We start from the raw sequence: 26,165 nt of genomic DNA on the forward strand, positions 1-26,165 counted from the left end.
CGCGCTATACACACACACTACACACGGACCACACGCTATACACACACACTACACACGGACCACGCGCTATACACACACGCACACACACACACACTACACACGGACCACGCGCTATACACACACACTACACACGAACCACGCGCTATACACACACACACACACACACACACACACTACACACGGACCACACACTACACACACACACACACACACACACACTACACCCGGACCACACACTATACACACACACACACACACACTACACCCGGACCACACACTATACACACACACACACACACACACACTACACCCGGACCACACACTATACACACACACACTCTACACCCGGACCACACACTATACACACACACACACACTCTACACCCGGACCACACACTATACACACACAGACACACTACACCCGGACCACACACTATACACACACACACTACACATGGACCACGCGCTATACACACACACTACACACGGACCACGCGCTATACACACACACACACACTACACACGGACCACGCGCTATACACACACACTACACACGGACCACGCGCTATACACACACACTACACACGGACCACGCGCTATACACACACGCACACACACACACTACACACGGACCACACGCTATACACACACACACACACACACTACACACGGACCACACACACACACTACACACGGACCACACGCTATACACACACACACACACACACGGACCACACGCTATACACACACACACACACACGGACCACACGCTATACACACACACACACACACGGACCAAACGCTATACACACACAGACTACACACGGACCACACGCTATACACACACACACTACACACGGACCACACGCTATACACACACACGGACCACACGCTATACACACACACACACACACTACACACGGACCACACGCTATACACACTACACACGGACCACACGCTATACACACACACACACACACACACACTACACACGGACCACACACTACACACACACACACACACGGACCACACGCTATACACACACACTACACACGGACCACACGCTATAAACACACACACACACACGGACCACACGCTATACACACACACACACACACTACACACGGACCACACGCTATACACACACACACACTACACACGGACCACACGCTATACACACACACACACTACACACGGACCACACGCTATACACACACACACACACACTACACACGGACCACACGCTATACACACACACTACACTCGGACCACACGCTATACACACACACACACACACACACACACTACACACGGACCACACGCTATACACACACACACTACACACGGACCACACGCTATACACACACACACTACACGCGGACCACGCGCTATACACACACACACTACACGCGGACCACGCGCTATACACACACACTACACACGAACCACGCGCTATACACACACACACACACACACACACACTACACACGGACCACACGCTATACACACACACACTACACACGGACCACGCGCTACACACACACACACACGGACCACACGCTATACACACACACTACACACGGACCACACGCTATACACACACACACTACACACGGACCACACGCTATACACACACACACACACACACACTACACACGGACCACACGCTATACACACACACACACTACACACGGACCACACACTATACACACACACACACACACACACTACACCCGGACCACACACTATACACACACACACACACACACACACTACACCCGGACCACACACTATACACACACACACTCTACACCCGGACCACACACTATACACACACACACACACACACTCTACACCCGGACCACACACTATACACACACAGACACACTACACCCGGACCACACACTATACACACACACACTACACATGGACCACGCGCTATACACACACACTACACACGGACCACGCGCTATACACACACACACACACTACACACGGACCACGCGCTATACACACACACTACACACGGACCACGCGCTATACACACACACTACACACGGACCACGCGCTATACACACACGCACACACACACACTACACACGGACCACACGCTATACACACACACACACACACACTACACACGGACCACACACACACACTACACACGGACCACACGCTATACACACACACACACACACACACGGACCACACGCTATACACACACACACACACACGGACCACACGCTATACACACACACACACACACGGACCAAACGCTATACACACACAGACTACACACGGACCACACGCTATACACACACACACTACACACGGACCACACGCTATACACACACACACACACACTACACACGGACCACACGCTATACACACTACACACGGACCACACGCTATACACACACACACACACACACACACACTACACACACACTACACACGGACCACACACTACACACACACGGACCACACGCTATACACACACACTACACACGGACCACACGCTATAAACACACACACACACACGGACCACACGCTACACACACACACACACACACTACACACGGACCACACGCTATACACACACACACACTACACACGGACCACACGCTATACACACACACACTACACACGGACCACACGGTATACACACACACACTACACACGGACCATGCGCTATACACACACACTACACACGAACCACGCGCTATACACACACACACACACTACAAACGGACCACACACTATACACACACACACACACACACACACACTACACACGGACCACACACACACACTACACACGGACCACACGCTATACACACACACACACACACACACACTACACACGGACCTCACGCTATACACACACACACACACAAAGACCACACGCTATACACACACACACACACACGGACCACACGCTATACACACACACACACACACGGACCACACGCTATACACACACACACACACACGGACCACACGCTATACACACACACACACTACACACGGACCACACGCTATACACACACACACTACACACGGACCACACGCTATATACACACACACTACACACGGACCACACGCTATACACACACACACACACACTACACACGGACCACACGCTATACACACACACACACACACACGGACCACACGCTATACACACACACACTACACACGGACCACACGCTATACACACACACACTACACACGGACCACACGCTATACACACACACACTACACACGGACCACACGCTATACACACACACACACACACTACACACGGACCACACGCTATACACACACACACACACACACACACTACACACGGACCACACGCTACACACACACACACACACGGACCACACGCTACACACACACACACACGGACCACACGCTATACACACACAGACTACACACGGACCACACGCTATACACACACACACTACACACGGACCACACGCTATACACACACACGGACCACACGCTATACACACACACACACACACTACACACGGACCACACGCTATACACACTACACACGGACCACACGCTATACACACACACACACACACACACACTACACACACACTACACACGGACCACACGCTACACACACAAACACACACGGACCACACGCTATAAACACACACACACACACGGACCACACGCTATACACACACACACACACACTACACACGGACCACACGCTATACACACACACACACTACACACGGACCTCACGCTATACACACACACACACACACTACACACGGACCACACGCTATACACACACACACACACACTACACACGGACCACACGCTATACACACACACTACACTCGGACCACACGCTATACACACACACACACACACACTACACACGGACCACACGCTATACACACACACACTACACACGGACCACACGCTATACACACACACTACACACGAACCACGCGCTATACACACACACACACACACACACACTACACACGGACCACACACTACACACACACACACACACACACACACTACACCCGGACCACACACTATAAACACACACACACACACACACTACACCCGGACCACACACTATACACACACACACACACACACACACACACACTACACCCGGACCACACACTATACACACACACACACACACACACACACACACTCTACACCCGGACCACACACTATACACACACAGACACACTACACCCGGACCACACACTATACACACACACACTACACATGGACCACGCGCTATACACACACACTACACACGGACCACGCGCTATACACACACACACACACTACACACGGACCACGCGCTATACACACACACTACACACGGACCACGCGCTATACACACACACTACACACGGACCACGCGCTATACACACACGCACACACACACACTACACACGGACCACACGCTATACACACACACACACACACGGACCACACGCTATACACACACACACACACACGGACCAAACGCTATACACACACAGACTACACACGGACCACACGCTATACACACACACACTACACACGGACCACACGCTATACACACACACGGACCACACGCTATACACACACACACACACACTACACACGGACCACACGCTATACACACTACACACGGACCACACGCTATACACACACACACACACACACACACTACACACACACTACACACGGACCACACGCTACACACACACACACACACGGACCACACGCTATACACACACACTACACACGGACCACACGCTATAAACACACACACACACACGGACCACACGCTATACACACACACACACACACTACACACGGACCACACGCTATACACACACACACACTACACACGGACCACACGCTATACACACACACACACTACACACGGACCACACGCTATACACACACACACACACACTACACACGGACCACACGCTATACACACACACTACACTCGGACCACACGCTATACACACACACACTACACACGGACCACACGCTATACACACACACACTACACACGGACCACACGCTATACACACACACACTACACGCGGACCACGCGCTATACACACACACTACACACGAACCACGCGCTATACACACACACACACACACTACACACGGACCACACACTATACACACACACACTACACACGGACCACGCGCTACACACACACACACACGGACCACACGCTATACACACACACTACACACGGACCACACGCTATACACACACACACTACACACGGACCACACGCTATACACACACACACACACACACTACACACGGACCACACGCTATACACACACACACACTACACACGGACCACACGCTATACACACACACACACACACACACACGGACCACACGCTATACACACACACACACACTGCACACGGACCACACGCTATACACACACACACACACACACTACACACGGACCACACGCTATACACACACACACTACACACGGACCACACGCTATACACACACACACTACACACGGACCACACGCTATACACACACACACTACACACGGACCACACGGTATACACACACACACTACACACGGACCATGCGCTATACACACACACTACACACGGACCACACGCTATACACACACACACACACACGGACCACACGCTATACACACACACACACACACGGACCACACGCTATACACACACACACACACACGGACCACACGCTATACACACACACACACTACACACGGACCACACGCTATACACACACACACACTACACACGGACCACACGCTATACACACACACGGACCACACGCTATACACACACACACTACACACGGACCACAAACTATACACACACACACTACACACGGACCACACGCTATACACACACACACTACACACGGACCACACGCTATACACACACACACACACACACACACTACACACGGACCACACACACACACTACACACGGACCACACACACACACTACACACGGACCACACGCTATACACACGGACCACACGCTATACACACACACACTACACACGGACCACACGCTATACACACACACACTACACACGGACCACACGCTATACACACACACACTACACACGGACCACACGCTATACACACACACACTACACACGGACCACACGCTATACACACACACACACACACACACACACTACACACGGACCACACACACACACTACACACGGACCACACGCTATACACACACACACACACACACACACTACACACGGACCTCACGCTATACACACACACACACACACAGACCACACGCTATACACACACACACACACACGGACCACACGCTATACACACACACACACACGGACCACACGCTATACACACACACACACACACGGACCACACGCTATACACACACACACACTACACACGGACCACACGCTATACACACACACACTACACACGGACCACACGCTATACACACACACGGACCACACGCTATACACACACACACACACACTACACACGGACCACACGCTATACACACACACACACACACTACACACGGACCACACGCTATACACACACACACACACACACGGACCACACGCTATACACACACACACTACACACGGACCACACGCTATACACACACACACTACACACGGACCACACGCTATACACACACACACTACACACGGACCACACGCTATACACACACACACACACACTACACACGGACCACACGCTATACACACACACACACACACTACACACGGACCACACGCTATACACACACACACACACACTACACACGGACCACACGCTACACACACACACACACACGGACCACACCCTACACACACACACACACGGACCACACGCTATACACACACACTACACACGGACCACATGCTATACACACACACACACTACACACGGACCACACGCTAACCACACCCTACACACACACACACACGGACCACACGCTATACACACACACTACACACGGACCACATGCTATACACACACACACACTACACACGGACCACACGCTATACACACACACACACACACTACACACGGACCACACGCTATACACACACACACACACACTACACACGGACCACACGCTATACACACACACACACTACACACGGACCACACGCTATACACACACACACACTACACAGGGACCACACGCTATACACACACACACACACACACTACACACGGACCACACGCTATACACACACACACACACACACACACACTACACACGGACCACACGCTATACACACACACACTACACACGGACCACACGCTATACACACACACACTACACGCGGACCACACGCTATACACACACACACTACACACGGACCACACGCTATACACACACACACACACACACACACACACTACACACGGACCACACGCTATACACACACACACTACACACGGACCACACGCTATACACACACACACTACACACGGACCACACGCTATACACACACACACTACACACGGACCACACGCTATACACACACACACACACACGGACCACACGCTATACACACACACACACACACTACACACGGACCACACGCTATACACACACACACACACACACTACACACGGACCACACGCTATACACACACACACACACACTACACACGGACCACACGCTATACACACACACTACACTCGGACCACACGCTATACACACACACACACACTACACACGGACCACACGCTATACACACACACACTACACACGGACCACACGCTATACACACACACACTACACACGGACCACGCGCTATACACACACACACTACACACGGACCACGCGCTATACACACACACTACACACGAACCACGCGCTATACACACACACACACACACACACACTACACACGGACCACACACTACACACACACACACACACACACACACTACACCCGGACCACACACTATACACACACACACACACACACTACACCCGGACCACACACTATACACACACACACACACACACACTACACCCGGACCACACACTATACACACACACACTCTACACCCGGACCACACACTATACACACACACACACACTCTACACCCGGACCACACACTATACACACACAGACACACTACACCCGGACCACACACTATACACACACACACTACACATGGACCACGCGCTATACACACACACTACACACGGACCACGCGCTATACACACACACACACACTACACACGGACCACGCGCTATACACACACACTACACACGGACCACGCGCTATACACACACGCACACACACACACTACACACGGACCACACGCTATACACACACACACACACACTACACACGGACCACACACACACACTACATACGGACCACACGCTATACACACACACACACACACGGACCACACGCTATACACACACACACACACACGGACCACACGCTATACACACACACACACACACGGAACAAACGCTATACACACACACACACACACACACTACACACGGACCACACGCTATACACACACACACACTACACACGGACCACACACTATACACACACACACACACACACACTACACCCGGACCACACACTATACACACACACACACACACACACACTACACCCGGACCACACACTATACACACACACACTCTACACCCGGACCACACACTATACACACACACACACACACACTCTACACCCGGACCACACACTATACACACACAGACACACTACACCCGGACCACACACTATACACACACACACTACACATGGACCACGCGCTATACACACACACTACACACGGACCACGCGCTATACACACACACACACACTACACACGGACCACGCGCTATACACACACACTACACACGGACCACGCGCTATACACACACACTACACACGGACCACGCGCTATACACACACGCACACACACACACTACACACGGACCACACGCTATACACACACACACACACACACTACACACGGACCACACACACACACTACACACGGACCACACGCTATACACACACACACACACACACACGGACCACACGCTATACACACACACACACACACGGACCACACGCTATACACACACACACACACACGGACCAAACGCTATACACACACAGACTACACACGGACCACACGCTATACACACACACACTACACACGGACCACACGCTATACACACACACACACACACTACACACGGACCACACGCTATACACACTACACACGGACCACACGCTATACACACACACACACACACACACACACTACACACACACTACACACGGACCACACACTACACACACACGGACCACACGCTATACACACACACTACACACGGACCACACGCTATAAACACACACACACACACGGACCACACGCTACACACACACACACACACACTACACACGGACCACACGCTATACACACACACACACTACACACGGACCACACGCTATACACACACACACTACACACGGACCACACGGTATACACACACACACTACACACGGACCATGCGCTATACACACACACTACACACGAACCACGCGCTATACACACACACACACACTACAAACGGACCACACACTATACACACACACACACACACACACACACTACACACGGACCACACACACACACTACACACGGACCACACGCTATACACACACACACACACACACACACTACACACGGACCTCACGCTATACACACACACACACACAAAGACCACACGCTATACACACACACACACACACGGACCACACGCTATACACACACACACACACACGGACCACACGCTATACACACACACACACACACGGACCACACGCTATACACACACACACACTACACACGGACCACACGCTATACACACACACACTACACACGGACCACACGCTATATACACACACACTACACACGGACCACACGCTATACACACACACACACACACTACACACGGACCACACGCTATACACACACACACACACACACGGACCACACGCTATACACACACACACTACACACGGACCACACGCTATACACACACACACTACACACGGACCACACGCTATACACACACACACTACACACGGACCACACGCTATACACACACACACACACACTACACACGGACCACACGCTATACACACACACACACACACACACACTACACACGGACCACACGCTACACACACACACACACACGGACCACACGCTACACACACACACACACGGACCACACGCTATACACACACAGACTACACACGGACCACACGCTATACACACACACACTACACACGGACCACACGCTATACACACACACGGACCACACGCTATACACACACACACACACACTACACACGGACCACACGCTATACACACTACACACGGACCACACGCTATACACACACACACACACACACACACTACACACACACTACACACGGACCACACGCTACACACACAAACACACACGGACCACACGCTATAAACACACACACACACACGGACCACACGCTATACACACACACACACACACTACACACGGACCACACGCTATACACACACACTACACACGGACCACACGCTATACACACACACACTACACACGGACCACACGCTATACACACACACACACACACACTACACACGGACCACACGCTATACACACACACACACTACACACGGACCACACGCTATACACACACACACACACACACACACGGACCACACGCTATACACACACACACACACTGCACACGGACCACACGCTATACACACACACACACACACACTACACACGGACCACACGCTATACACACACACACTACACACGGACCACACGCTATACACACACACACTACACACGGACCACACGCTATACACACACACACTACACACGGACCACACGGTATACACACACACACTACACACGGACCATGCGCTATACACACACACTACACACGGACCACACGCTATACACACACACACACACACGGACCACACGCTATACACACACACACACACACGGACCACACGCTATACACACACACACACACACGGACCACACGCTATACACACACACACACTACACACGGACCACACGCTATACACACACACACACTACACACGGACCACACGCTATACACACACACGGACCACACGCTATACACACACACACTACACACGGACCACAAACTATACACACACACACTACACACGGACCACACGCTATACACACACACACTACACACGGACCACACGCTATACACACACACACACACACACACACTACACACGGACCACACACACACACTACACACGGACCACACACACACACTACACACGGACCACACGCTATACACACGGACCACACGCTATACACACACACACTACACACGGACCACACGCTATACACACACACACTACACACGGACCACACGCTATACACACACACACTACACACGGACCACACGCTATACACACACACACTACACACGGACCACACGCTATACACACACACACACACACACACACACTACACACGGACCACACACACACACTACACACGGACCACACGCTATACACACACACACACACACACACACTACACACGGACCTCACGCTATACACACACACACACACACAGACCACACGCTATACACACACACACACACACGGACCACACGCTATACACACACACACACACACACACGGACCACACGCTATACACACACACACACACACGGACCACACGCTATACACACACACACACTACACACGGACCACACGCTATACACACACACACTACACACGGACCACACGCTATACACACACACGGACCACACGCTATACACACACACACACACACTACACACGGACCACACGCTATACACACACACACACACACTACACACGGACCACACGCTATACACACACACACACACACACGGACCACACGCTATACACACACACACTACACACGGACCACACGCTATACACACACACACTACACACGGACCACACGCTATACACACACACACTACACACGGACCACACGCTATACACACACACACACACACTACACACGGACCACACGCTATACACACACACACACACACTACACACGGACCACACGCTATACACACACACACACACACTACACACGGACCACACGCTACACACACACACACACACGGACCACACCCTACACACACACACACACGGACCACACGCTATACACACACACTACACACGGACCACATGCTATACACACACACACACTACACACGGACCACACGCTATACACACACACACACACACTACACACGGACCACACGCTATACACACACACACACACACTACACACGGACCACACGCTATACACACACACACACTACACACGGACCACACGCTATACACACACACACACTACACAGGGACCACACGCTATACACACACACACACACACACTACACACGGACCACACGCTATACACACACACACACACACACACACACTACACACGGACCACACGCTATACACACACACACTACACACGGACCACACGCTATACACACACACACTACACGCGGACCACACGCTATACACACACACACTACACACGGACCACACGCTATACACACACACACACACACACACACACACTACACACGGACCACACGCTATACACACACACACACACACACACACACACTACACACGGACCACACGCTATACACACACACACTACACACGGACCACACGCTATACACACACACACACACACGGACCACACGCTATACACACACACACACACACTACACACGGACCACACGCTATACACACACACACACACACACTACACACGGACCACACGCTATACACACACACACACACACTACACACGGACCACACGCTATACACACACACTACACTCGGACCACACGCTATACACACACACACACACTACACACGGACCACACGCTATACACACACACACTACACACGGACCACACGCTATACACACACACACTACACACGGACCACGCGCTATACACACACACACTACACACGGACCACGCGCTATACACACACACTACACACGAACCACGCGCTATACACACACACACACACACACACACTACACACGGACCACACACTACACACACACACACACACACACACACTACACCCGGACCACACACTATACACACACACACACACACACTACACCCGGACCACACACTATACACACACACACACACACACACTACACCCGGACCACACACTATACACACACACACTCTACACCCGGACCACACACTATACACACACACACACACTCTACACCCGGACCACACACTATACACACACAGACACACTACACCCGGACCACACGCTATACACACACACACTACACATGGACCACGCGCTATACACACACACTACACACGGACCACGCGCTATACACACACACACACACTACACACGGACCACGCGCTATACACACACACTACACACGGACCACGCGCTATACACACACGCACACACACACACTACACACGGACCACACGCTATACACACACACACACACACTACACACGGACCACACACACACACTACATACGGACCACACGCTATACACACACACACACACACGGACCACACGCTATACACACACACACACACACGGACCACACGCTATACACACACACACACACACGGAACAAACGCTATACACACACAGACTACACACGGACCACACGCTATACACACACACACTACACACGGACCACACGCTATACACACACACGGACCACACGCTATACACACACACACACACACTACACACGGACCACACGCTATACACACTACACACGGACCACACGCTATACACACTACACACAGACCACACGCTATACACACACACACACACACACACACACTACACACGGACCACACGCTACACACGCACACACACACGGACCACACGCTATACACACACACTACACACGGACCACACGCTATAAACACACACACACACACGGACCACACGCTATACACACACACACACACACTACACACGGACCACACGCTATACACACACACACACTACACACGGACCACACGCTATACACACACACACACTACACACGGACCACACGCTATACACACACACACACACACTACACACGGACCACACGCTATACACACACACTACACTCGGACCACACGCTATACACACACACACACACACTACACACGGACCACACGCTATACACACACACACTACACACGGACCACACGCTATACACACACACACTACACGCGGACCACGCGCTATACACACACACTACACACGAACCACGCGCTATACACACACACACTACACACGGACCACACGCTATACACACACACACTACACACGGACCACGCGCTACACACACACACACACGGACCACACGCTATACACACACACTACACACGGACCACACGCTATACACACACACACTACACACGGACCACACGCTATACACACACACACACACACACTACACACGGACCACACGCTATACACACACACACACACTGCACACGGACCACACGCTATACACACACACACACACACACACTACACACGGACCACACGCTATACACACACACACTACACACGGACCACACGCTATACACACACACACTACACACGGACCACACGCTATACACACACACACTACACACGGACCACACGCTATACACACACACACTACACACGGACCACACGGTATACACACACACACTACACACGGACCATGCGCTATACACACACACTACACACGAACCACGCGCTATACACACACACACACACTACACACGGACCACACACTATACACACACACACACACACACACACTACACACGGACCACACACACACACTACACACGGACCACACGCTATACACACACACACACACACACACACTACACACGGACCTCACGCTATACACACACACACACACACGGACCACACGCTTTACACACACACACACACACGGACCACACGCTATACACACACACACACTACACACGGACCACACGCTATACACACACACACTACACACGGACCACACGCTATACACACACACACTACACACGGACCACACGCTATACACACACACGGACCACACGCTATACACACACACACACACACACGGACCACACGCTATACACACACACACTACACACGGACCACACGCTATACACACACACACTACACACGGACCACACGCTATACACACACACACTACACACGGACCACACGCTATACACACACACACACACACTACACACGGACCACACGCTATACACACACACACACACACACACACTACACACGGACCACACACACACACTACACACGGACCACACGCTATACACACACACACACACACACACTACACACGGACCTCACGCTATACACACACACACACACACAGACCACACGCTATACACACACACACACACACGGACCACACGCTATACACACACACACACACACACACGGACCACACGCTATACACACACACACACACACGGACCACACGCTGTACACACACACACACTACACACGGACCACACGCTATACACACACACACTACACACGGACCACACGCTATACACACACACACTACACACGGACCACACGCTATACACACACACACACACACTACACACGGACCACACGCTATACACACACACACACACACTACACACGGACCACACGCTATACACACACACACACACACACACACACTACACACGGACCACACGCTACACACACACACACTACACACGGACCACACGCTACACACACACACACACACACGGACCACACGCTACACACACACACACACGGACCACACGCTATACACACACACTACACACGGACCACACGCTATACACACACACACACTACACACGGACCACACGCTATACACACACACACACACACTACACACGGACCACACGCTATACACACACACACACACACTACACACGGACCACACGCTATACACACACACACACTACACACGGACCACACGCTATACACACACACACACTACACAGGGACCACACGCTATACACACACACACACACACACTACACACGGACCACACGCTATACACACACACACACACTACACACGGACCACACGCTATACACACACACACACACACACACACTACACACGGACCACACGCTATACACACACACACTACACACGGACCACACGCTATACACACACACACTACACACGGACCACACGCTATACACACACACACTACACACGGACCACACGCTATACACACACACACTACACACGGACCACACACTATACACACACACACTCACACACTACACACGGACCACGCACACACTACACACGGACCACACGCTACACACACACACTACACACGGACCACACGCTATACACACACACACACACACACACACACACACACACACACACACTACACACGGACCACATGCTATACACACACACACACACGGACCACATGCTATACACACACACACACACACACACACGGACCACACGCTATACACACACACACACACACACGGACCACACGCTATACACACACACACACACACACACACTACACACGGACCACATGCTATACACACACACACACACACACACACACGGACCACACGCTATACACACACACACACACACGGACCACACGCTATACACACACACACACACACACACACTACACACGGACCACGCGCTATACACACACACACACACACACTACACACGAACCACACGCTATACACACACACACACGGACCACACGCTATACACACACACACTACACACGGACCACGCGCTATACACACACACACTACACACGGACTACGCGCTATACACACACACACACACACACACACACACACTACACACGGACCACGCGCTATACACACACACACACACACACACACACTACACACGGACCACGCGCTATACACACACACACACACACTACACACGAACCATGCGCTAGACACACACACACACACTACACACGAACCACGCGCTATACACACACACACACACACTACACACGGACCACGCGCTATACACACACACACACACTACACACGGACCACACGCTACACACACACACACACACACTACACACGGACCACACGCTATACACACACACACACTACACACGGACCACACGCTATACACACACACTACACACGGACCACACGCTATACACACACACACACACACTACACACGGACCACACGCTATACACACACACACACACTACACACGGACCACACGCTATACACACACACGGACCACATGCTATGCACACACACACACACACACACACACGGACCACACGCTATACACACACACACACACACACAGACCACACGCTATACACACACACACACACACTACACACGGACCACACGCTATACACACACTACACACGGACCACACGCTATACACACACACACACACACACACTACACACGGACCACACGCTATACACACACACACACACACACACTACACACGGACCACACGCTATACACACACACACACTACACACGGACCACACGCTATACACACACACACACACACACACACTACACACGGACCACACGCTATACACACACACGCTATACACACACACACACACACACACACTACACACGGACCACACGCTATATACACACACACACACACACACACTACACACGGACCACACGCTATACACACACACACACACACACACTACACACGTACCACACGCTATACACACACACACACACACACTACACACGGACCACACGCTATACACACACACTACACACGGACCACACGCTATACACACACACACGGACCACACGCTATACACACACACACACACACACTACACACGGACCACACGCTATACACACACACACACACACACTACACACGGACCACACGCTATACACACACACACACACACACTACACACGGACCACACGCTATACACACACACACTACACACGGACCACATGCTATACACGCACACACACACACACTTTACAGGGACCACACGCTATACACACACACACTACACACGGACCACACGCTATACACACACACACTACACACGGACCACACGCTATACACGCGCACACACACACACACTTTACAGGGACCACACGCTATACACACACACACTACACACGGACCACATGCTATACACACACACACACACACACTACACACGGACCACACGCTATACACACACACACACACACACGGACCACACGCTATACACACACACACACACACACACTACACACGGACCACACGCTATACACACACACACACACTACACACGGACCACACGCTATACACACACACACACACACACTACACACGGACCACACGCTATACACACACACACACACACACACTACACACGGACCACACGCTATATACACACACACTACACACGGACCACACGCTATATACACACACACTACACACGGACCACACGCTATATACACACACACTACACACGGACCACACGCTATATACACACACACACACACACACACACACTACACACGGACCACACGCTATACACACACACACACACTACACACGGACCACACGCTATACACACACACGGACCACACGCTATACACACACACACACGGACCACACGCTATACACACACACACACTACACACGGACCACACGCTATACACACACACACACACACACTACACACGGACCACACGCTATACACACACACACACACACACACACACACGGACCACACGCTATACACACACACACACACACTACACACGGACCACACGCTATACACACACACACACACACACTACACACGGACCACACGCTATACACACACACACACACACACACTACACACGCTATACACACACTACACACGGACCACACACTATACACACACACACTACACACGGACCACACGCTATACACACTGCCCACAGACTGTACACACTACACAGAGTATACAAACTACACACAGATCACACACACTACACACGGACTACACACTATACACACACAGACCACACACTAAACACAGACTATACACACTACACAGAGTATACAAACTATACACATATCACACACACTACATATGGACCACACACTATACACACACACACACACAGTACACACGGACCACACGCTATACACACACACTACACACGGACCACAAGCTATACACACACACTGCACACGGACCACACGCTATACACACACACTACACACGGACCACATGCTATACACACACACACTACACACGGACCACACGCTATACACACACACACTACACATGGACCACACGCTATACACACACACACTACACACGGACCACACGCTATACACACGGACCACACGCTATACACACACACACTACACACGGACCACACGCTATACACACGGACCACACGCTATACACACACACACTACACACGGACCACACGCTATACACACACACACTACACACGGACCACACGCTATACACACACACACTACACACGGACCACACGCTATACACACACACTACACACGGACTATACACACTACACACAGATCACACACACACACTACACACAGGCTATACACACTATACACATATCACACACACTACACACAGAGTATACACACACACACTACACACGGACCACACGCTATATACACACGGACCACACGCTATACACGGACCACACGCTACACACAGACCACACATTACACACACACACACTACACATAGACTTCACACATACACTACACACAGATCTCACACACACACTACACACAGACTACACACACACACACAGATCACACACACACTACACAAAATACACACAGACCACACACTACACACACACACACACACTACACACAGATCACACACTACACACAGACTGTACACGCCACACATACTACATACAGACCACACACTACACACACACACACACACACACACTACACACAGACTGTACACACTACACACAGAGTATACAAACTACACACACACTACACACTCTACACACAGGCTATACACACAGATCACACACACACTACACACAGGCTATACACACTACACACAGGCTATACAAACTACACACACATACTACACACCGAGTATACAAACTACACACAGAGTATACAAACTACACCTCAAACACACACTACACACAGGCACACACATGCACTGCACAGACAACACACTCTAAACATCCTACACACCTATGCACAGTACACATTACACACAGCAATGGCACTGTGATAACCTTCTGTTTCATGAAATTTCAGAAGTGTGTTCATGCCTTTGTTTCTTTCTTTTTTACTTGTTTCTTCTTCCCTAGATCCGTGTTCCAGCGTTCCTGGATCTCTTCATGCAGTCTCTGTTTAAACCTGGAGCCAAAATTAATCAGGATCATAAGCATAAATACATTCACATCCTGGCGTATGCTGCCAGTGTTGTGGAGACCTGGAAAAAGGTAAAAGTTATATTTATCATTCTAAATTTCTCTTGTACATTTAACTTTCATCAGTCTGTACCTTGTATACACACCACACACATCACATTTACAGCATAGTGATGAGGAGGAAACACTCTAGATTCCTTGCACACATTAAACATGAATCGTACACATACAGGGTCAGGGGTGGAGTGAAGTCATAGTAAGTTTGGAAATAGTGACTAGAATTATATTAATGTTTGAAATATTAAACACGCACAGATAAGAGTTTTCAGTACAGTCACTCATTCACCAGAATTAAAAACACAGGAGTTACATTCAACACCGTTACAGACAGCAGTAAATGCACTGTAGCTCCACAGGGGGCAGTATATGTACCTACTGCCTCTGGAGTCCACTTTGGTCTTGAGGGAAATAAAAAATAAAGCAGAGTTGTGAGTAGTGATATGGGTTTTTTGATGGCCGATGCCGAACTTTAGACAGCAGTGGTGGCCGATATGTAAAGCCGATATTCCCATTCCTCAGGCAGTGAATAAACTAGCGGCATTTTCATGATTTTATTTTTACAAATTTGTAAAAGAAACCATTTAGAGTCCTGAAATATATATGAAGTGGTCAACCTCCCCCCACACCCCCTGCTGCATTTAAATGCCCTCAGTGGGGGAAATGTAACTAGTAGAAGACATCTAAGCTTTGAAACATGTTTATTGACTTGAATATTGTTCAACTCAGTCGTTTATGATGCAGCTACAGGTTGGAGGCTTGTACTCCTGTATCTGTGCTCAATGATGTGTCCCTGTAAGATGGCAAAATGGACGCAAGGGGTGCTCTAACAGCCAGAATCACAGAGCTGCCCACAGCTTTGCCTGTGTGTATTGTGTAAATATTATATAAATATTTTTATATAATCGATGCTAATTATATAATAAATGCCAAAAAAGACTCACTGGTTGTGAGTCAGGATCAAGTGATAAACATCAGTGGGGATTAATATTTCTCTGTTCACATTACATTCACCTACACCTCATCTACTCGATTTCATTTGACTCCTTTTAAATAGTGGCCAAATCCCAACCTGTCTGCAGTGATATCAGAGGAGCTGCTGGACCCTAACCCTAATCCTTTAGTTACATTTAGAACCTCATTCTCCACAATCAGATATCCCCCTCTCCTCACTCTTCTGTGATATGGAGCTCAGTTCAGATTCTCATTCTGCAGGGTTCTGTTCAAACTTCCAAATTCCTCCTTAAATGCTGCAATAGCCTCAGGTGCCAGAAAGTAATTGCTTCATCATTTTAAAGTGGAACTGTAAATCTTCAGCCAATCCCAGAGACATCGGCTGCTCCTCGTGCATACTCTCAACCAGGAACAGATATCCACCTGGAGGCCTGCATTAGGCACTAGGAATTCACCCAGGACAGAGCGCCAATCCTTATCGGGGCATAGATACATTCATCCCAACACATGCAGCCATTCATTCACATACACACTCATTCACTCATACAAAAGGACAGATGGAAGCCAATTCACCTAACCTCCATGTGTCTGGACAGTGGGAGGAGACCGGAGACCCCATGCAGACACAGGAAGAACATGGAAACTCCACCCAGATGGGACTTGAACCCAAGATCCCAGTGCTGAGAGGCGAACATGCTCACCACTGAGCCTCCATGCTGCCCATTCCAACAGGAAATGGGGAAATGGAAGGATAAGGGGCTAAGAGGGAAATGGGATTCATCCCAAAGTGACTTTTGTTAATTTCTTGACTTTTTTTTTTCCAAGTGACTCCCTTCACTTTCTTCTTTACCATCAGCGTGTTTTTATCATAACACACTTGTTGAGATGGTGCCGTGATGCTATACTGATAATTTCTAAATGGTTCTGATCAGAGGAGGATGGTTCCCTGAGAGTTCTGGTGCCTCTCGAGTTCCTGAGGGTGTCTCTCGCTCTGTCGGCCACTCAGCTGGGGTTCTGATTTAGTTTAGTTTTGTTATTAATCTGCTATTGATCTGCTGTGTATGATGAAATATGCAACAACATCAGTGTTTAATTTATTTATTCTCTGTCTATTCTGTTTGTTGTTTGTCCAGAATAAACGTGTCAGTATAAATAAAGACGAGCTGAAGTCCACGTCCAAAGCCATAGAAAATGTTCATAATCTCTGCTGCAATGAGAACAAAGGAGCCACGGAACTGGTGGCAGAACTCAGCACATTGTACCAGTGCATCAGGTAAACTACAGTAAACTACAGCGGTACACTAATATAGACTAATTAAATCTACATTAAACTACTATTACAATGTGTGTGTCTGTGTGTCAGGTTCCCTGTTGTGGCGATGGGGGTGTTAAAGTGGGTCGATTGGACAGTGTCTGAGCCGCGATATTTCCAACTTCAAACAGATCACACTCCGCTCCACCTGGCTCTGCTGGATGAGGTACACGCGCACGTTCACACACTCACTCACTTCCACTCCCTCTCTCTCTTTTTTTGTGGTGAGTTTAGTGTGTGTGTGTGTGTGTGCGTGCTTTGTTTCAGATCAGTACGTGTCACCAGCTCCTTCACCCTCAGGTTCTGCAGCTCCTTGTAAAACTCTTCGAAACAGAGCATTCGCAACTGGACGTCATGGAGCAGGTAACACACACACACACACACACACACTGACTCATTATACACACACATGCATATCAACAGTAGGACTACAGTGTGTAGAGAATATTATAGTGTTTTTCTGCTGCATGGTACAATTTATATAGCACCTTTCACAAACTCAAGGACGCTTTACATAGCCCAAAAAATAAATTAATAACTAATAATAAGGGGGGTATGGTGAATCCAAAAAAGGAAACAGGAAAGTTTTAAGCAAAGATTTGAAGGATAACTGGGACATACAGTTGCAGGATGGTGGAGAATTCCAAAATTTTAGGGGCAGCAGCACAAAGATCTGCCACCCAAAGCAGAAAGTCTAGTTGAAGGGACAGTTAGAAGACCGGAGTTAAAGGATATGAGGATGCGCAAGGGACGATACAGAGAAATGAGGTCTGAGAGATAAACAGAAGCCAGACCATGAAGAGTCTTGAAGTTTAGAAGAATAATTTTGAACTTGATCCTAGCCTCAGTGGGAAGCCAGAGGAGATGATGAAGAACAGGAAGGATATGAGCCATGCATTTGCTGGAAGTTAGAACTCTGGCTGCTGAGGTTTGGATGCACTGAAGACGATTAATCAGTTTAACTGGAAGACCGTGGAAAAGTGAGTTACAGTAATCAATACGGGAAAAGATAAGTGTTTATCAACATCGATGCATCATTTTCACTGAGCATAGGGTGTAAACATGCAATTTTATGCAGATGATAAAATGCAGATTTGGTGACTGACTTGACATGGGGCTCAAAGGTAAGTGTTGAGTCGAGTAGAAACCCATGGTTTTTCACAACAGGAACTGGCTTGATAGCAAAGCCATCAATATCAACAGGAAAGTACGGTATATGTGAAAGTTTATATATATATATATATATTTTTAAATCAGCGTTAAGTTTTAAACAGTTATTATGTAGCCATAGTTTAAAATCTGCAATATATAAGCTCAGGGCCTGGGCAGAGGCTGAGAGAGTAGAAGTGCTCGTATAGACTTGAATATCATCAGTGTAGCAGTGGAATTTAAAACCATGATTACGAATGATCTGTCTGAGTGGAGAAATGTAATTGATAAACAGAAGATGTCCAAGAACAGATCCCTGTGGTACGCTATTCATTTGGTCTAACCCACGTTTCCGTGAGACAGAAAAGGTCAAATTTATAATCACTTATGATATCATTTACGATGACTTTGAGTTTAGTGATCTTACATTGAGTAACCCAAATTTTACATTTTACAGTGTTCCTGCTATCATCTGAATAATATTTAATATTGATTAGGTTGTTGAAACTGGCTGATTTTGTTTTTCTGCTTTTACATTTAATTTGGGGCAAAGACAAGTCTCAATACAGGTGAACCTATGTGACGCCTCAAGGCAGTTCGCAGTCTATCTGCAGACTGGTCCTTGCTCTGGATAATTAGCAGCTATTTACACTACTCTGCTGACTAACTAAAACACTGTGCTATGCTGCAAGAAAATAAGGCGTGGGGTGGATACCATCCCTAACTATAAGACCAGGCTTGCGTGCAAAATATAATCAATTGTCTATAAAACCCACTTGATTTTCAGAACACCACTTGGACACCCAGCAGTTTAACATGAATCCAGCAGTTTATCTGCTTTAGGCTTATCGCTGTGCTGTATTGGGATGGGACCAGAGCAGATTATGGCATCGGACATTGTCTGGGCCAGTTTAATCACCTCTCTAAATTAATTAATAATTATAAATTAATTCTCCCTTAATTACCTCAGACTGCCGCAGACGAATATCATTGGTCCCTACATAAATGACTATCCTCAAATATCTCCTATTAGCAAAACGTCTAAGGTTGTTGCTAATGTCTGGGGCGCTGACTTCCAGTAAACAGTTAACTGTTTCTGCTGGCGCCCTTAAAGGAGTAGCTAATTTCACGATTCTCCTATAAGCAGAGCACTTTTAACAGGCTCCTCAGCAGATGCTTCGCTGAACGGGGCAAACCTTTTTGACACGCAAATTGGAGGAGCATGGTGTCCCAGTGGGATAGCTTTGTCCTCAGAGATAGCATTAGCCTTAGCTTTCTGGTTATGTCGCTGAGACGTCACCCATTCATCCTGCTGTGAAATTTCTGGTATCGTCACATCCCTAGTGTCTACTGGACTCTACTGTAACAAAAGTGTCCGTAGGTGTGTGTCGCCCTGTGAAGGACTGGTGCCCCATCCAGGGTGTGTTCCCGCCTTGTGCCCAGTGATTCTGGGTAGGTTCCGGACCGACCACGACCCTGAACTGGATAAGGGTCACAGACAATGAATGAATGAATAATATGTTACTGTTAATTTGTTTATACTGCAGAAACAGTAATGCAATGATTTTGGATGTTACAGGGACTGGGATAAAGGCACATGCAGATCCCAATGTTTTAACTAAAAGAAAAGCTGAAGTGTTGTTTATTCTGGATCCTGCTTTAAAGGTTCACATTTTATTGTAGCATTGTAAACCAGGTTTTATTTCCTAAGTAGATAAATGTAAATGCGTTATTCCTGTAATATCCAACATAACTGTATTTCTTACACAATCTGAAGAAAGGAATTACAACTTAAAACGGTTTATAGAAAACATTTTTTTTTTTTGGATTCTCAAGGCTTCCAGGGACTTGTGTGTGTGTGTGTTTGTAGTTGGAGCTGAAGAAGACCCTCCTGGACCGGATGGTTCACCTGTTGAGTCGAGGGTATGTTTTGCCGGTGGTGGGTTATATCCGTAAATGTTTGGAGAAGCTGAACACAGATATTTCTCTGATCAGATACTTCGTCACTGAGGTGAGAACCCCCGGCTCAAACCTAGAACAAATCAGAGTGATGTGTACATGTATTGTGAGAT

General features: G+C 49.3%; 1 protein-coding gene across 2 annotated transcripts in view; it reads left to right on the top strand.

Moving 5' to 3' along the window:
- Window positions 1–26,165, top strand: part of nelfcd (negative elongation factor complex member C/D) — a 40,436-nt gene that overhangs the window by 13,749 nt on the left and 522 nt on the right. For both annotated transcript variants that reach the window (XM_066665047.1, XM_066665046.1), the window contains 5 exons: window positions 20,559–20,693; window positions 22,766–22,905; window positions 22,996–23,110; window positions 23,212–23,307; window positions 25,964–26,104. In XM_066665047.1, coding sequence (XP_066521144.1) covers window positions 20,559–20,693; window positions 22,766–22,905; window positions 22,996–23,110; window positions 23,212–23,307; window positions 25,964–26,104 — 627 coding nt within the window. The remainder of the gene's footprint in view (window positions 1–20,558; window positions 20,694–22,765; window positions 22,906–22,995; window positions 23,111–23,211; window positions 23,308–25,963; window positions 26,105–26,165) is intronic.

This window comes from Hoplias malabaricus, chromosome 3 (genome assembly GCF_029633855.1).
Source record: "Hoplias malabaricus isolate fHopMal1 chromosome 3, fHopMal1.hap1, whole genome shotgun sequence".
Taxonomy (NCBI): Eukaryota; Metazoa; Chordata; class Actinopteri; order Characiformes; family Erythrinidae; genus Hoplias; species Hoplias malabaricus.